Source organism: Danio rerio, chromosome 4 (assembly GCF_052040795.2).
Source record: "Danio rerio strain M-AB ecotype USA chromosome 4, GRCz13ab, whole genome shotgun sequence".
NCBI classification, from domain to species: Eukaryota; Metazoa; Chordata; class Actinopteri; order Cypriniformes; family Danionidae; genus Danio; species Danio rerio.
In genome coordinates this window covers 75,348,687-75,366,328 of record NC_141024.2, presented here as the reverse complement: position 1 = coordinate 75,366,328, position 17,642 = coordinate 75,348,687, and the positions used below count along the sequence as shown (strand labels likewise).

Here is a 17,642-nt window from a genome sequence, read left to right as displayed (position 1 = left end):
GTACTGTGGGAAAGGTTGTTTTCGATGAGCTTCAGTTCATCTTTTCACTTTCACATCCTCACAGGCTTGTGGTTGTGCTTTTGTCTGTGTAACAAAGGCATAACGTGTAGATGTTTATACTTCAAAACATTGGTGTATCACACTGTAAATGAATGATAATTGGTAGTTTACTGTAACTCTTTTTCTTTTGCACTTTCTATCATACTTGTTATAAAGGATGTTAGCACTTTAAATCATTGGTGTTATGACAGTTTAACTATAAATTAGAGGTCAGGTTTTATTTTGATGGTCCGTTTGTTGAATTTAAGTTACATTGCAACTAATTCTCATTAGGTTATAAGTAGACTGCCCGGTTGGGGTTAGTGTAAGTTGACATGTGCTTGCTAAGTTTCTCATAGTCAGTTAAATGTCTGTTGAAGGAGCAGACAGTGTACTAATACTCAAATGGACCATCAAAATAAAGTCTTACCGTGAATTATTGATATACGGTAGTTTACTGTAAAAGGTTTACATTTATTTTATGCTTTAAGTCATATTTTTGTAAAGGTATGATGTTAATACTTTATAATATTGACGTATGACACTATAATTTAATGATATACAGTAGTTTACTGTAAAATTTTAAATGTATTTTATATAGTTTCCATCATATCTTTACAGAGGTATGATTTTAGAACTTTAAAACATTGGTGTAGGACTCTATAAAGAAATAATATTGGTAATTTATTGAAAAAATAAAAGCTTTATCAATAAATACAGAATTTTATTGTAAAAATATGAACTTTCTTTGACCTTTTCTATTATATTTGTGACGGCTGCCACATTTTTACCATAGTTATTAGTTTGTTTTTATTTTACAGCGTGGAGTGCTTATTAAAGGTTTTTCCAACCCAGGCACATTATTGATATGCACCCCTGCATACATTTCCGGAGAGCACCAAATACATCTCAGGAGCTACGTTTTTTGCAGTTTTTGTGAATCCACCAGAGGGCGCTGTGTATGCTTTTTCAGATTTCAAATTTGTCTTGCGAGTGTCATTCATGCCTGCTGTTCTCACATAAATCCACCAGAGGCCGCTGTCAACTGACTGATTGATTGACCGATAACCCCACCTATCCACTTCCCTAAACCCAAGCGATAGCGTTTTCAAAAGCACAAATTGACCCGCGCTCACCCCTTCCATAAACCCAACCAACAGTGTTTTCAAAAGCACAGGTTGACCCGTGCCTACCCCCTTCCATAAACCCAACCAATAGTGTTTTCAAAAGCACCAATTGATCCGTGCCCACCCCCTTCCATTAACCCAACTGATAGTGTTTTAAAAGCACCGGTTGACCCACCCACCCCCTTCCATAAACCCAACCGACAGTGTTTTCAAAAGCACAGGTTGACCCGTGCCTACCCCTTCCATAAACCCAACCAAAAGTGTTTTCAAAAGCACCAATTGATCCGTGCCCACCCCCTTCCATAAACCCAACCGATATTGTTGTAAAAGCACCGGTTAACCCACCCATCCCCTTCCATAAACCCAACCGATAGTGTTTTAAAAGCACCGGTTGACCCACCCACCCCCTTCCATAAGCCCAACCGATATTGTTGTGAAAGCACCGGTTGACCCACCCATCCCCTTCCATAAACCCAACTAATAGTGTTTTAAAATGCACTGATTGACCCGTGTCTAACCCCATCTCTAAACCTAGTGGACAATGTCTTGAAAAGCAATTCAGAGAAAGGAAAGTCCTCGTGGCCGCCTGATTTTTACCCCGTTTTCGATTCTTACAATATCCTCACCGTCATTTACTTGTTTATTTTATTGTTTGCCTCTTATTTACCTGCTTGAACTGTTTTAGCTGCTGGAACCATTCTTCACTGGACTCAAACCCCAGCATCACAAGCCGTCCACACGGCGGTAAGCAGTCAGCTGTTAGCGTGAAAAGATTGCATCATATCACCCCATAGCATTCCTTTTAAAGACAAAATGCAGCCACACATACCTCTGCCTACATAATTTGCACTGTCTAGAAAAGTATACAGGGCCATGTATTCACAATAAGAATGTGTTGGGTTTTTCCTCAGGAATGTAAGTTTAAAGGTCGTCATGTTTAATCTGTTAAACCAGGTTTTGCATATGATTTAAAAATGAACGCAGAAATCTGCTTAGCGACAGTCGACTCATGTAGAGCAGCTCTCTGATTGGCTGGATGTTTTCAGACCGTGACATTAGAAAGCTCAGTGTTTTTGTCTGTTCAGTTGTGTTTTGAGGAGAGAGAGAGAGACAATGTCACCAGCAAACCTCCTATTAATGCTGTCTGTGTTCACAGGAGCAGGTGAGAAAACTTAGAGTTTCTGAGGACATTAGTAGCTGTAGTTATACTGATGAACTATTAATGTGTTTTATTTTATTTGGGAACTGCTAAGACTTTAAATGTTTTCGGTAACACTTTAGTTTAAGTACCGATTTTCACTATTACTTTATGTCTACCTATTATGAAGACTGGCTGTTTATTAGCGCTCATAAAGCTCATATTCTGCATGATCTCTAATCCTACACAATACCTAATCCTAATCTAATGCTTTAATAACTATTCATAAGCAAATAATGAGCTCATAATGAGCTAAAAGTGAAAGTAAATAGTGAGAATTGTTCTTCAAAATAAAGTGTGAGCATGTTTTCTTTATCATTGTTGTTATGATTTCTCTGTACCATCGAATGTAGTAAAATACACTGCAAACTTTGACTTGTTTCTAGTCCAAATATCTAAACACTCTTAAATCTATAGAGGCATATTCTAGACATGCACAACATCTTGTCTTGTTTTAAGAAATAATGAGTCAAAATTAAGTGAGTTTTTCCCATAAAACAAGCAAAATAATCTGCCAATGTGGTCAGAAGAATAATCTAGATTTTCCTTTGGACATCAGATTATTCTCGTTGGCTTGTTTTAAGGAAAAACTCGCTTCATTTTCACTCATTATTTCCTAAAACAAGTTTTGCTTGTCTATATAATACTTCATGATTTCAGAATTGCTGGATATTTTGACTAGAAACAAGTCAAAAAATGTAAGTAAGTAGGTGTACACTCACCGGCCACTTTATTAGGTACACCTTACTAGTACCAGGTTGGACTGTGTGGAACTGCCTTGATTTTTCATGGCGTAGATTCAACAAGCTGGAAATATTCCTCAGAGATTTTGCTCCATATTGACATGATAGCATCACACAGTTGCTGCAGATTTGTCGGCTGCACATCCATGATGCCAATCTCCCGTTCCACCACATCCCAAAGCTGCTCTATTGGATTGAGCTCTGGTGACTGTGGAGGCCATTTGAGTACAGTGAACTCATCGTCATGTTCAGGAAACCAGTCTGAGATGATTCAGGCTTTATAACATGACAAATTGTAGCCTCAGTTTCCTGTTCTTAGCTGACAGGAGCGGCACCCGGTGTGCTCTTCTGCTGCTGTAGCCCATCCGCCTCAAGGTTGGACGTGTTGTGTGTTCAGAGATGCTCTTCTGCAGAGCTCGGTTGTAACGAGTGCTTATTTGAGTTACTGTTGCCTTTCTATCAGCTGGAACCAGTCTGGCCATTCTCCTCTGACCTCATCAACAAGGCATCTGCACCCACAGAACTGCCGCTCACTGGATATTTTCTCTTTGTCGGACCATTCTCTGTAAACCCTAGAGATGGTTGTGCGTGAAAATGCCAGTAGATCAGCAGTTTCTGAAATACTCAGAGCAGCCTGACTAGCAGCAGCAACCATGCCACGTTCAAAGTACCTTAAATCCCCTTTCTTCCCCATTCTGATGCTCGCTTTAAACTGCAGCAGATCGTCTTGACCATGTCTACATGCCTAAATGCAGTGAGCTGCTGCCATGTGATTGGCTGATTAGAAATTTGCGTTAGCAAGCAGTTGGACAGGTGTACCTAATAAAGTGGCCGGTAAGTGTATATGACTAACAGAAGCTTGCTGATGTGTTTTTATTGTCTAAATATACTAATGAAGATGTTTTTTTTTTCAGCTGATGGATATTATTCATCCACGTGGTCACAGTGCATCTACAGCTATCCTGATTTCAGAGACATGGAGTTCATTGTAGGCTATTACTTCAATAAATGGATGGACATACAGTTCAACAGCACTGTGGGGAAATTTGTAGGTTATACTGAGCAAGGAGTTAAATTTGCAGAGAACTTTAACAAAAATGAAGCCTATTTACAGCAGATGAGAGCTGAAGTTGATATATTCTGCAGACATAATGCTGAAATATATGAATCAGCGGTCGTTGATAAAGCAGGTGTGTGGGACAACACTATTGAGAACTATTGATTTAAACATTTATGATCAAGAGAAATGACGGCTGAAATAATACATTTTGGTAACACTTTACCTCAAGACGGTGTTCATAAGACTGTTATAACACATTTATAATTGTCATGAATATAAATGAGATTGTATACATGCTTATAGTATACAGTCACCAAGTGTCATTCGCTCAGTTCTGTCATTTATAATGGAAAGATGACGTTGTTTGAGTTGTCTTTGTTATGACATTATCAAGGCAACATAAGTTGTCATAAATCTGTCATAAACATGATTGTCATCATGAGGCCATTACAATGGTATCAATAATATTTTACTTTTTTCAGTGGAGTTTGTGGTTAAAACGTTTTAGTAAAATGTAAGTATTCTGGCAAATAATTTCAAGAGTTCACACTTAGCTGATGATTTACAAAGCTTATTTGGCATGCTGTCCCGGGAGAGAGCCCCGAGCTCAAGGGCTCCTCGAGCCCGGGGCTTCCTCCCGTTGGCAGAGCAAGAAGGGAGCCTGAGCTCGGTGGATCTCAGAACTCCCCTGCCGCTGTAGCTAAGGGAACGTAAGGAATTAGACCAGCTTGATTGTTAAGTATGTTGAATGTCTTTGGATGGTGGGAGGAAACCGGAGAGCCCGGGGAAAACCCACGCGGACACGGGAAGGACATACAAACTCCCCACAGAAACACTCACCGGTCCTATCGAACTAGGACCGGCAGTATTCTTGCTGTGTGGTTCACAGTGCTAACCACTGGACCGCCGTGCCGCCCAATTACAGGTAAAGGAGGAGAATAGGGGAGGAGGGGGGGTTTCTTCCAAACGAAGATAAAGTGAACTGGAAACTTAGACTATTTATGGTGCCTTAGGGCTCATATGATTGGAAGATTAGTGATTAGCAAATGCGAGACTGGACGTGATAAATCATAAGCACGTGATCCTCTCGAAATTAGTTTATGAATAAACTTCACTTCAAGAGTTCACACTTAGCTGATGATTTACAAAGCTTATTTGGCATGCTGTCCCGGGAGAGAGCCCCGAGCTCAAGGGCTCCTCGAGCCCGGGGCTTCCTCCCGTTGGCAGAGCAAGAAGGGAGCCTGAGCTCGGTGGATCTCAGAACTCCCCAAAATGCAGAATTAATCGCTCGGGACAGCAGCCGCGTATTCGAAGAAAAAACCCCCCAAAAGGCAGGAAATTTAGAGCTATATCCGGCTGCTGGATATAATAGAAGAAAAGAGGTTAAATGCATGGGCATTAATTAGATAGGATTAATAAGGGTGAAAAGAGGATTCTAATAACTCTTGCTGGAGTTAGAGTTTGAAGGAACCCCTGCGGGGGTCATGGTTTTCGGGGTTAAGAAGGGGAGAATAGGTGGTTTGAAGCAGTGAAAGAGAACTTTGAGTGAATCTTGTGGGAGTTGGAGCTCTAAGTGACCCCTGCGGGGGCCAGAGTAGAGTGAAGGTATGGAGCAGAGAGTGGAGGAGAGTAGCTCTTACGAAAGATGGAGCTTTGTGAGAGTTTGAGTTTAGAGCAGCCTCTGCGGAGGTTAGAGCTTGAGGGTAGGGTGTAGATAGGAGTGACCTCTGCGGAGGTTAGAGCTTGAGGGTAGGGAGTAGATAGGAGCGACCTCTGCGGAGGTTTGAGCTTGAAGGTAGGGTGTAGATAGGAGTGACCTCTGCGGAGGTTTGAGCTTGAAGGTAGGGTGTAGATAGGAGCGACCTCTGCGGAGGTTTGAGCTTGAAGGTAGGGTGTAGATAGGAGTGACCTCTGCGGAGGTTTGAGCTTGAGGATAGGGTGTAGATAGGAGTGACCTCTGCGGAGGTTTGAGCTTGAGGATAGGGTGTAGATAGGAGTGACCTCTGCGGAGGTTTGAGCTTGAGGATAGGGTGTAGATAGGAGTGACCTCTGCGGAGGTTTGAGCTTGAGGATAGGGTGTAGATAGGAGTGACCTCTGCGGAGGTTAGAGCTTGAGGGTAGGGAGTAGATAGGAGCGACCTCTGCGGAGGTTTGAGCTTGAAAGTAGGGTGTAGATAGGAGTGACCTCTGCGGAGGTTTGAGCTTGAGGATAGGGTGTAGATAGGAGTGACCTCTGCGGAGGTTAGAGCTTGAGGGTAGAGAGTAGATAGGAGCGACCTCTGCGGAGGTTTGAGCTTGAAGGTAGGGTGTAGATAGGAGTGACCTCTGCGGAGGTTTGAGCTTGAGGGTAGGGTGTAGATAGGAGCGACCTCTGCGGAGGTTTGAGCTTGAAGGTAGGGTGTAGATAGGAGTGACCTCTGCGGAGGTTTGAGCTTGAGGGTAGGGTGTAGATAGGAGTGACCTCTGCGGAGGTTTGAGCTTGAGGGTAGAGTGTAGATAGGAGTGACCTCTGCGGAGGTTTGAGCTTGAGGGTAGAGTGTAGCTAGGAGCGACCTCTGCGGAGGTTTGAGCTTGAAGGTAGGGTGTAGATAGGAGTGACCTCTGCGGAGGTTTGAGCTTGAGGGTAGGGTGTAGATAGGAGTGACCTCTGCGGAGGTTTGAGCTTGAGGGTAGAGTGTAGCTGGGAGGAGCAATGAGTGGAAGAGAGTAACTCTTGTGAGAGTTGGAGCTTGAAGCGACCTCTGTGGAGGTCAGAGCTTGGGGGTAGAGTGTAGATAGGGGGAGATAGGTAGCAGTGAGTGGAAGAGAGTAACTCTTGTGAGAGTTGGAGCTCTGAGCGACCTTTGTGGAGGTCAGAGCTTGATGGTAGATTGCGGATAGGAGGAGATAGATATCAGTGAGTGGGAAAGAGGATTTGGATAACTCTTGCGAGAGATTGGGGCTCGGAGCGACCCCTGTGGGGGTCAGAGCTAGAGGGTGAGTCATAAGGAGAAGAGAGGTAGTTGAAGTAGAGTGAAGAAGTTTTAGCTTGAGCGGACCCCTGCGGGGTTTGGAGCTTGGAGAAAGAGTCTAGGCGGAAAAAGAATAGGTAACATCGTGAAGAAGAAAGGACTGTGGCCGCTATGGCCGAATCCTGCGAGAGTTGGAGCTCAAGGGGGCCCCTTCGGGTGTCTGAAAAGGCTAGACAGTAGAAACAAGATCATTAGAGGTAGAGTGTAAAATAGATTAGTTGGGAGTGGAGTGTAGAGAAGAAAGGAACGAGAGGCTGAAAAGTAGGGTTATAAGGATAAAAGATTTGGAAAAGTTGGAAGAAGGGAACAAGCACAAATATAATACATATGTACAAACGCAGTAAATGCGCAAAGAACATGTGGATACAAACGTCTGCATCTGTAAATAGCTATTGGTGATTGCAGAAGATGCTAACTGCAATGGCCCTTGAGGGAGTCCTTGGCAAACATGTAAGGGTGCCATGGGTGGACAATTGGGCTTCTGCGGGGTTTGGTTTGGATGACTCTTGCGAGAGTCGAGGCTCTGTTAGACGCCTTTTTGAGTTGGAGCCGTGTGAGGAGGTGCTTGGGGGTTGGTTAAAGCCTGTTGGGCTTTCTTGAGGTGGTATTTACTGAGACGTATATAAGATTTGAAAACTTCAGAAGACCAGCGACCAAGGGTCTGGATCTGATGGTGTGAGAGCCCGTTGTAGTGGCTGCGCCAATCCTGAATGAGTGGCTGGAAAAGGGCTCTGGGAAAAAACCTGATAGGCGAAAGATTTCTTTAAGGTGTTTTTGAAACCAGAATCGAGATACTGGACGGTTAGCGTCATCAGTACAAAGCGGGGCCAGTGGGTTAGCCTCTTGAGATTTTCTAGGCTAAGAGGGTTTGGAATGGGCGTGTAGGTGAAGGAATATTGAAAATGAGGATAGAGTGTCCTCTCTGGAATTAATCTGTTTTGCTTTGTTTGATAAGGAAAGAGATAGTTTCCCTGTCTTGCAAAGCTAGATCTGAGATGGTGGGGTGGAGTAGAGGGTTAAATTTGGATGTAACTTAATTCAGAACATTTAAGAAACCCCCCAAAAAATGCTAGATTGAACATAGCATCTAAGGTGCGGGCTGTATGGGAGGAAATGTAACCTTTACAGAGGGTGTAGATGCATGAGGTAAGGATTTTGAGTGTAATGGGTTGTCTAGCATGGTATGGAATTGTTTGAACGAATTCCATGCTGTGAGGTAGGCATTGAGGGTTCTGGGAGCTATTGCTTGTAGGATAAGAGATAGAGAAGTTTGATGAAGATTATGAAGTGGGTGGTTTATGGAAATATCGTTACTATATATGGAGGGACCGGCGTTGGGTGAGGGTCTGCTTCCGGGGCTAGTTGCCAGAATATCTGCAAAGAGAAATGAGAGAGAGAGAGAGTCAGCGATTTGGTTTTTGCAACCAGGTACATGTTCAGCAATCATGATAAATTGTTTTTTAGCAGATATCCAGATAAGGTGTCTTAAAAATGGCATAAGCGATTGGGAGTGGGAGCGTCCTTTGTTAATGCAATGCACTGTAGCTTCGTTATCGCAGTGAAAGAGAATGCTAGATGTAGACCATTCGTCCCCCCACAGGATGGCTGCTGCGATGATAGGGTAGAATTTGAAGAGGGCTGAAAAACATTGGTCTTTGGAATGGAATTACAATTGGGTTGGCCATGTTGAGACAAACCAGTGTCCTTTATATTAGCCACTGTAACCTATTGGAGGGGCAGCGTCTGTGTATGTGTTGATGTCAATAGGGGATGCAATCAAGTCGCTGTAGAAAAAGGAACAGCCGTTCCATTGCTTAAGGAAAGAGATCCATAAGCAAAGTTCATCGCGACTGGGTTTGGAGAGAAAAATTGTTTCTTCTAAACCATGAACTGTGGTGGATAATTGATGGAGGTGGGAAATGAAAGGAATAATGCGCATAGCGAAATTTAGATGGCCGAGAATTGGTAGGAGTTCTCGTTGTGTGCACATCTGTTTTTCAAGGAAAATTTGGGATAGAGAAATTATTCGATTGATTTTCTCTTTAGGAAGGGATGCTTGGAATTTATGCGAGTCTAGATTAATACCCAGAAATTCGATTGAAGTACTGGGTCCTTCCGAGATCAGCGAAAACCTGCTGGGTGATCGCTAGGTGTTTGGCTGGAGGAGATGACGGGGGGGAAATAAGAAAATCGTCTAGAAGGTGAATGAGGTATGGTATTTCGTAAATATTAGACAGAATCCAGCATAAAGCTTCTGACATTATGTCAAATATTTTTTGGGCTGCTTTTGCATCCGAAAAATAGAATTGATTTCGCCAATAAATGCCAAAAGGTGCCAGAAGTCTGGGTGGATTGGCATGATTTTAAAGGTAGGGGAAATGTCTTCTTTGGCTAGCCAGGTGTTACGACTGGCTATCTTTATGAGAGAGATCTCTTGATCAATGTCGTAGTAGTTAAGTAAATATTCGTCCAATGGAATAGTGCTGTTAATGCTAGGAAAGGAGCAATTGTGTTGGGACGAAAGGTCGACTACAAGGCGTTTTTGCCAGAACATTTTTGAGTAGCGACACCAATGGGGCTAATGCGCGAGATATTAAAAGGAGGAGCCTTGGAGTTCCAATCATGAAATTGTTGTCGATTTCTTTTTAATAAGATAATCGACGGTTTCAGGTTCGGAGGTTGCAGACTGCAGGTTAGGACAGATTGGATAAAGTGAAAAATGGAATGTATCCTTTGTGAAGAGGATGTGGAGTGTAATAGGTTGGATGAGGGTCAGCTTCTGGAGCCAGCAGTCATGATCTCTAAAATAGAAAAAACAAAGAGAATCAGAAATTAAATCTTTGCAAAATAATACAAGTATGGCAGACATGAAAATTGTTTTAGTTTATATCCATGCGAGGCATCTTAATAAGGGCATGGGCGGCTGTAAATGGAAGCGCTTTTGATAATGCATGGTCCGATGACTTCATTGATACGATGTGCAAGGATGGTAGGGGTGGGTGTTCGTCTCCTAACGGGATGACAGATAAATGGAGAGCTGAGGACATGGGATATGGCTAGTCTGGTGGTCCTGGAAAACTGGTACCCCTTGAAGACTGAGCATGTGAAGTGATAGTGAAGTTTAAATTTGTATTTATAACAGTCAAGTGGGAAGTTTGTTTCTTTGCCGTTTTCACATCCGACTGACTTGCTATATAATCTTATATGACGCTTGTAAATCAACACATGAGTCGCTGGCGTATTACAATTGGACTTCTGTGCTTGATGGCATAATGTTTTTCAATAGCTTGTTAATATATTTACTGGTTGGGTAATAATCTTTTCAGAAGTTAAATGTCAAATGGAATATTTTTTTTTTTTTTTTTTTAACTAAATTTACAAGCGTGTCTGGCCTATTCATTCATAAGGTCTTTGCAACAGAGTCAAGAGAGAGGGCGGGACCATCTCCAGTCTTTTAGCTCATTGGATGGAGACGCTTATCTTTACAGCTATTGGCTTAAGGAGTTTCAGTCAGGCCATGCAAAAGGTGCAAAAAGCCTGGCGGCCATTTTGTTGATCAAATTCAACATTGTTTGTGGCTGGAGCTGCTGCTCTGCTGAACACATTCCAGCAAACAATCTGTTAAACGATGGATAGCATGTGTACTGCTAGGAGAAGGTGAGGGTTCCGTTTTATTGCAATAGCTTTGGAGTTTGGCTTATATCTTGCTGGGAAATAAGGTTGAAGACACAGCAGATGCGTTGTGGAGGCTCTTTGAAGTGGAAGGTTTTGGTGTTGTTGTTTAAGCTGTTGATGAAATTGTTGGAGTTGTAGTTGTTTGAAATGGTAGCAGTAGTAGTAGTTGTTGTTGTTGCTGTAGCTTGTATATTGTAGCTTGTAGATTGAAGCTTTTAGATTGTATATTGTAGATTGTAGCTTGAAGCTTTTGTAGCTTGTAGCACTTGTAGCTTTTGTAGTTGATGAGCAGAGCAGAGCGTTCTTCCAAATGAAGATCCTGAAGATTGTAGCTTGTTGCTGCTTTAGTTGTCCATGCTGGTTTAGAGTTGGTTCTTCAACGGAGCTAGCTACGGTGAAGCTGCTTCTTCCAAACGAAGATAAAGTGAACTGGAAACTTAGACTATTTATGGTGCCTTAGGGCTCATATGATTGGAAGATTAGTGATTAGCAAATGCGAGACTGGACGTGATAAATCATAAGCACGTGATCCTCTCGAAATTAGTTTATGAATAAACTTCACTTTATAACGGCGTCATTAAAATGACGTAATGACAAATTCAATTTGAAGCACTGCAGTTGAGGTCAATTAAAACAATAAAATTCATGACAGTTATAATGGCCTCATTATATTTATGACAGATTCGTGACAGTTTGTTTAATAATAATTTTTTACATTTATATAGCGCTTTTCTGGACACTCAAAGCTCTTTACACATTTTCAGGGGAATCTCCTCATCCACTACCAGAGTGCGGATGGATGACACCACAGCACACCACACACTAGCTGATAATAATAATGCCTAATAATCACCAGTCTATTATAATCAATGGCGATCGGAAACAATAGTACCCCATTCGCTTGTTGCTTATGATCGCCATATTTGTGAAATAGTATACACTATTGTTTATTACGCTATTGATTAACAATATAAAAACATATTGATGACGATGACATTAACATTCATTGTAATCATATATAGTTTGCCTAGATTGTGTGTGCCTGAAATGTGTGTGGTTCTGCGGACCTGCAGCTGGATGTTATTGCAGGTTGTCATAACAAAGACAGGATTCCCACTGTGAGCCCAATTCCCTGCCTAAAAAGCTGAATTATCCATGTTGTACTGTATAATAAGCACCGGGCAGACAAAGCGGAGAATATATTTGTAATCGCATGTCTTCATGTCGTATCTGTTTAGGACACAGTGATAAAGTTGTTTGAAGGCAATTGATATCCTTCTCAATTAGCCTATAATTTAAATAATGATTTGTTAAACCAAGTCAAAGACTTTAATAATAATAAATGACTAAATATCATTTGTAGAGGAAAAAACAACAACAGTTCTCACAACCTAATTAGTTAAATTTTAAATACTATACTACCTAATTTACAGTAGGGTTCACACATTAAAAACTTAATTATAACAATGCAATAAAACATCTGTAAGAGAAAAAAAGTAATTGAAAGTACAATTAAAAATGACAACAAAAAAAAGAAAAACTGATAATCCAAGTCTTGAACGCACTAAAAAATGCTGGGTCCTGCTGTAAATCAGACTAAACTGCTGGGTCAGTGTCATCTTTGCATTTAAATTGACGACTGAGAGAATAACAGTTATTGACTTGTCACAAGCATGCATGAAATGTCCTTTACATTTATAACAACAGCAAATCGGAAAAAGTTGGGACAGTATGGAAGATTTCTAAATTACGTTGACTTGTATTTCATTGCAGACAATACGACAGACATTATTTAATGTGTTCCTTGTGATTTTTATTTTCAAAATAAACATGTATCCCAATTTTGGTTCATGCAACACATTTCAAAAAAGTTGGAAGAGTAATGTATTTACCACTATGTGATGGTCCATCCAAGATGCCTCCGAACCCAGAGATATCGACGATGATTCTGGACACTGTTAACATAGGGCTTCCTTTGGGCACACTACAGTTTTCACTGGCATTGGTGGATATAACTAAAAGGTTTACCGCAGTAACCCTGAGCCCGTGTGGTGATATGGGTTATTGATGAATGAGGATTCCTGATGTAGCGCCACCTGAGGGATCGGAGAGCACGGTTGTTCAGCTTAGGTTTGCGCTCTTGTCCATTAAGCACTGAAATTTCACCAAATTCTTTAAATCTTTTAATTAGCTTATGCACTGCTGAAGGTGAAATATCCAAATGTCTGCCTCGCTTTCTCTGAGGAACATTGTTTTTCATCATTTCAATAATTTCCCAACGTGTTTATAGGTAAACTGGAGATCCTCGACCCATCTTTGCTCCTTAAGGACCAGACCTTTAATGGATGCTGCTTTTATATCAAATCATAATGACAATCACCTGTTGACATCACCTGTTTCACATCACATCATTACTCACCAGTTGACCCGGTTACTGCCCTAAACTGCTCCTGCTACTAAACTGCAGTCCTGCTGGTCTGAACGACAGGAAAGTTTTTCATACTGTCCCAAGGTTTTTTGATTTAGGATTGTATGCCACAACATGATTATAAAGAAGTCTCATGAACACCAATGTAAAGCGTTATCATAATAATGTTTGCTCAATGTTGACTGTGGTGTTTGTTGGTTCAGTGAAGCCGAAGGTGAACCTGAGTTTGGTGCAGAAGGGCGATAGCGGACACCCGTATCTGCTGAGGTGCAGTGCCTATGACTTCTACCCTCAGCAAATCAAAATGTCCTGGCTGAGAGATGGAAGAGTGGTGTCTGACGTGACCTCCAGCGAGAAGATGCCCAATGGAGACTGGTACTACCAGAGTCACTCTGAGCTGGTGTTCAGCCCCAAATCTGGAGAGACCATCTCCTGTATGGTGGATCACTCCAGCTTGACCGGACCTGTAGTCATTGACTGGAGTGAGTCACAACACTTTGACATTCAACTCATTGTTAAATTGGCGAATTATTTTGTATTACACCAAAATCCAAGGTTAAACATTAAAGTTGATCTTGGTGTGGGGTGGTCCCGTGTATCCTCTCTTTGCTCAGACGCCCCTGTTTATAGTGAATACCGTGATAATGAGTGTCATGTGTCCCCCACAGAGCCCCCTGTCCATGAGTTTGAGTGGGATTTTCAGCTGTTATCTGCTGCCGGAGATGCCTCCGCGGTGCTGGGAATCATCATTGCAGCCGCTGGATACATTTACTACAAGACTAAAACAGGTCTGGAGATATGAGACAAAGTGGAGATACTCACCTATAATGCTGATGACACACAGGGCAACCTTTAGAGCAATGTTGCCGGGCTATATTTGCTCCGCTGGCTCCTTGGGCAGTAATATTGTTGACATTTGATAAACTTTCACGTACTCCAATCTCAAAAATAAAGGTAACTGGTGTGTTTTTTTTTGTTCCTAACAGGTCCTTAAAGGTACATATCAATACCTAGGATAGTACCAATGTGTACCTTATAGTACCTTAAAGCTTTAAAATTCAACCTTAAAGTCTGCATGAACCAGAAGCTGCAACCTTTTTTACCCATTAAATGAGAAAACAGTGGGCGTTGCTTAACTGACAGCAGGAGGGGCGTGGTTAAGTATGTTAGTCACGCCCAATACCTCAGACAGACCTATCTGACAATTATATCTGGCATTTTCAGATTTTAGTTAAAGATCACAAGGGCAGGTCGGCGCCTATAGCCTAGTGCCTGGATGCTAAACCCGGTTCCTGGAGATCTACCTTCCTGCAAAGTTCAGCTCCAACCCTGATCAAACACACCTGAACCAATTAATTAGGACCTGAACAGCACTTGATAATTACAGGCAGGTGTGTTTGATATGGGTTGCAACTGAAATCTGCAGGAAGGTAGATCTCCAGGAACAGGGATGGTCACCTCTGGCCTAGTGGTTAAGTGCGTCAACATGGTGCTCAGGGTGACCCGAGTTTGATTCTTGGCTTAAGGTCCTTTGCTGTTCCTTTCTCTCTATTCTCACAATGATTTTCTGTTAATTTTCTACACTGTTTTATTCATTTAAGGTTAAAAAACCCTTGAAAAATTATTTAAAAGAAAATATTTACAAGGGGAAACATTTTTTCCACCTTAATCACTCGCACAGATCAAATGTTCACCACAAAACTAGTAATGTGAGCAAACAAACTCAATATGGTTAGTTTTGATTTCATGTGTACTTTAAGGTACAAAAGTGTACCCTAAAGCAGTGGTTCCCAACCCGCGCGGGTCAGTGGTTCTTGAATCAGTTGGTACCGAGCTGCATTAATCATTAATTATTTCCATTTTATTTATTATCTGAGTCTGAACAACCTTTTATTTTGAAAAATGACCATATTCTCCTGGTTACATTTCAGTCACCTGACTGCCAGAATTTAACCCACAAGCTAGTAAAATGAGTAAGAAACAGACTTCCTTGGAAAGTTCTTTGAAAAGGCCCAGTGAAGAACCTAGGAACTGCCAGGGAATAAATCCACAACCATTTGTCAACAAATCAGGTGAATCCAGCATGTCTGTGCAAGAAGATCAACTGCTGGAGATTCAAAATGACTGCAGTCATTAACACATCACATCTTTTCCTCACGCAAGTTTGTTATTTCCAATCGAGGCGAGCTGCCTGCATGCGCATATTGGGAGTGACGCACTCGCGCTTTCCAGGCGCTCCCAGATAAAAACATCTCAGCATTTCATGACAAGAACTGACTGATCAGCTTCATACTTTGTATGGAACATACACATTTCAGTAGACTAATTACCTCAGACAAACACAGAATGATTATAATTACCTTCATAAGCCTAGGCTGGTTGCCTGGTTTTAGCTAGTCGACCAGGCTGGTTTTAGAGGGGTTTTGGCCTTCCAGGCTGGTTTCCAGCCTTGTCAAGCCTGGTCTTAGCTGGTCAGGCTGGAAATTTACCAAACTAAATCCTGAAATGACCATCATGGAAATAGCTGGTTTTGGCTGGGCTCCCAGCCTGGCTAGGCTTGTCAAGCTGGTTTAAGCTGGTCTTCCCCAGCCTGACCAGCTAAGACCAGGCTGAAAATGGCTGGAAACCAGCCTGGAAGGCCAAAATCCTTCTAAAACCAGCCTAAGTTGTTATTTTCAGCAGGGTTATTTCCAACAGTGTGCTGTACACAGAACTAAATTATGTTGCGTTGACTTGACAGTTTAAAAAAATAACACTAAACAATGGATAAACAATAGTCGTACACACAGCAGATGACTGGCCATCTTTATAATCAGGTTAGATCTGAATCCCATTGTACTAATTAGTTGTCATTACCTCACCTGATTGGTGATTGATGACATCATTTCTCAAAGTTGCCCAGCAACATCATTTAAAACGTTGGCCTGTGTATCATCAGCATAACAGCTACTGAACAAACTCAATACAGTGGCCTGTGTTTTACTTTTCCATTAACTACTCTGTTTTATTTTGATAGAGAAGAATCTAGTAGCAATTTACTGATGGTAAGTTTTTGTTTTATTATTATTACGCTAACTTTATACTTTACAAGATATCTATTATATTGAAATAGTGAAAATGTAACATGATTATTAATAATCCTTCATATTCCAGGTCCTCGTTCTGACTGACGGAGCCTCGTCATGGAGAAACACAGCTGTTACAGACTTTAACTGATCTTTCAAACTAAAAATATTATGATTAAAACTAGGAAGAATTACAATTCTGGAGAATATTCCAGCATCTGTTATGGTTATATATCTTATATGGTTATATATCTGTTATATAACGACTGACGGAGTTACTCTGACCACATGATATAGTCCATTATCAGATTTAAACACTTAAATGTAGTTATTTCACACAATTTAAGTCAAAAGCAATGCTGTTAGTATTTCTTCATCTGTGTTGAGAGTTGTGTGTGTGTGTGTGTTTATCAGTGGTGGAAAGAAAACTCAAGAAAAGTCATACTCAAACGTGCCATTACTTGCCCAAAAATGTAGTGAGAGTAAAGTATCTGTTATAAATATTACTCAGTAATGAGTATGAGTAAAAGTAGCCCTCAGGAGTAGTGAGTATTACAGTGTGATGTGTTTACATCGAACCTGTGGATTTGTTTGAAAACGTAACATTCTGTAGTGCATTTAGCAACTGTTTAAGCCCATTTCAGTCCTTATGCAGCAGATATTCATCATCTTTTCATCAGTGACGTGCATCTAAACACTCTCTGTCATTGCGTGTGTTGATGTAGTCTCTTGAGGTTGTTCTGTATGATGCTGTTTGATTGGACGGGAATCGCAGGACTCGATTCGATACAGAACTAAACATGTACTCAAGTAAAAGTACACATTCAGTAAACTACTTAGTAAAGCACAATTCCTGAGAAAACCTAGGCAGTTACACTAATTTGAGTGTTACTTTACACCGCTGATATACTTGAACGTGTGTGTATGTGTTCGTAATTCTGCTTTAAATTTGAAGAAGTGGCTCAAACTGAATCAGGTATCACCAAATGTAATGGTGTTTTGCACTGGTACTGTATTTTTTATATGTACGTTATAAATATATACTGTTTGTTTTTTATTGTATTAAAGAAGACTTTGGTTAAGATGCCTGTACATGTCTGTGTTAAAGAGGGTTACTAACACGCTTATTTCACGCGGCCGCCATTTTAAAACACTGAAGTGAGGCTGCAGTGGGAAGAAATTCATATACCGTGTGGCAATACAGAAAATCAGTATCGTAATGAGTCTAATATACTGAAGGAATTAGTTCATTAACTTGAGTTTGATTAATGGCATCTAAAATGTGTGTTTGGGAAG

General features: G+C 41.2%; 1 protein-coding gene and 2 long non-coding RNA genes across 5 annotated transcripts in view; 2 read left to right on the top strand and 1 right to left on the bottom strand.

The window, feature by feature from the left end:
- LOC148682563 (uncharacterized) overlaps positions 1-17,642 on the top strand; it is a 172,694-nt gene that overhangs the window by 120,889 nt on the left and 34,163 nt on the right. The window lies entirely within an intron of this gene.
- On the top strand, positions 2,250-17,428 carry mhc2d4b (major histocompatibility complex class II d4b). 2 transcript variants are annotated; one of them, XM_087250579.2, is made up of 6 exons: positions 2,250-2,328; positions 4,022-4,297; positions 13,485-13,763; positions 13,950-14,069; positions 16,298-16,325; positions 16,435-17,428. In XM_087250579.2, exons 1-5 carry the CDS (start codon positions 2,280-2,282, stop codon positions 16,321-16,323), a joined length of 750 nt encoding a protein of 249 aa, XP_087106705.2. In that variant the 5' UTR covers positions 2,250-2,279; the 3' UTR covers positions 16,324-16,325; positions 16,435-17,428. The 2 variants fall into 2 exon arrangements, with proteins under 2 accessions (XP_087106705.2, XP_087106707.2); XM_087250581.2 differs by lacking the exons at positions 16,298-16,325; positions 16,435-17,428 and having other exon boundaries at positions 13,950-14,155.
- On the bottom strand, positions 4,129-12,592 carry LOC148682565 (uncharacterized). The gene is made up of 3 exons (XR_015943173.1): positions 11,660-12,592; positions 11,416-11,465; positions 4,129-4,737 (listed from the first exon to the last, which is right to left on the bottom strand). It is a non-coding gene; the product is annotated as an uncharacterized LOC148682565 (long non-coding RNA).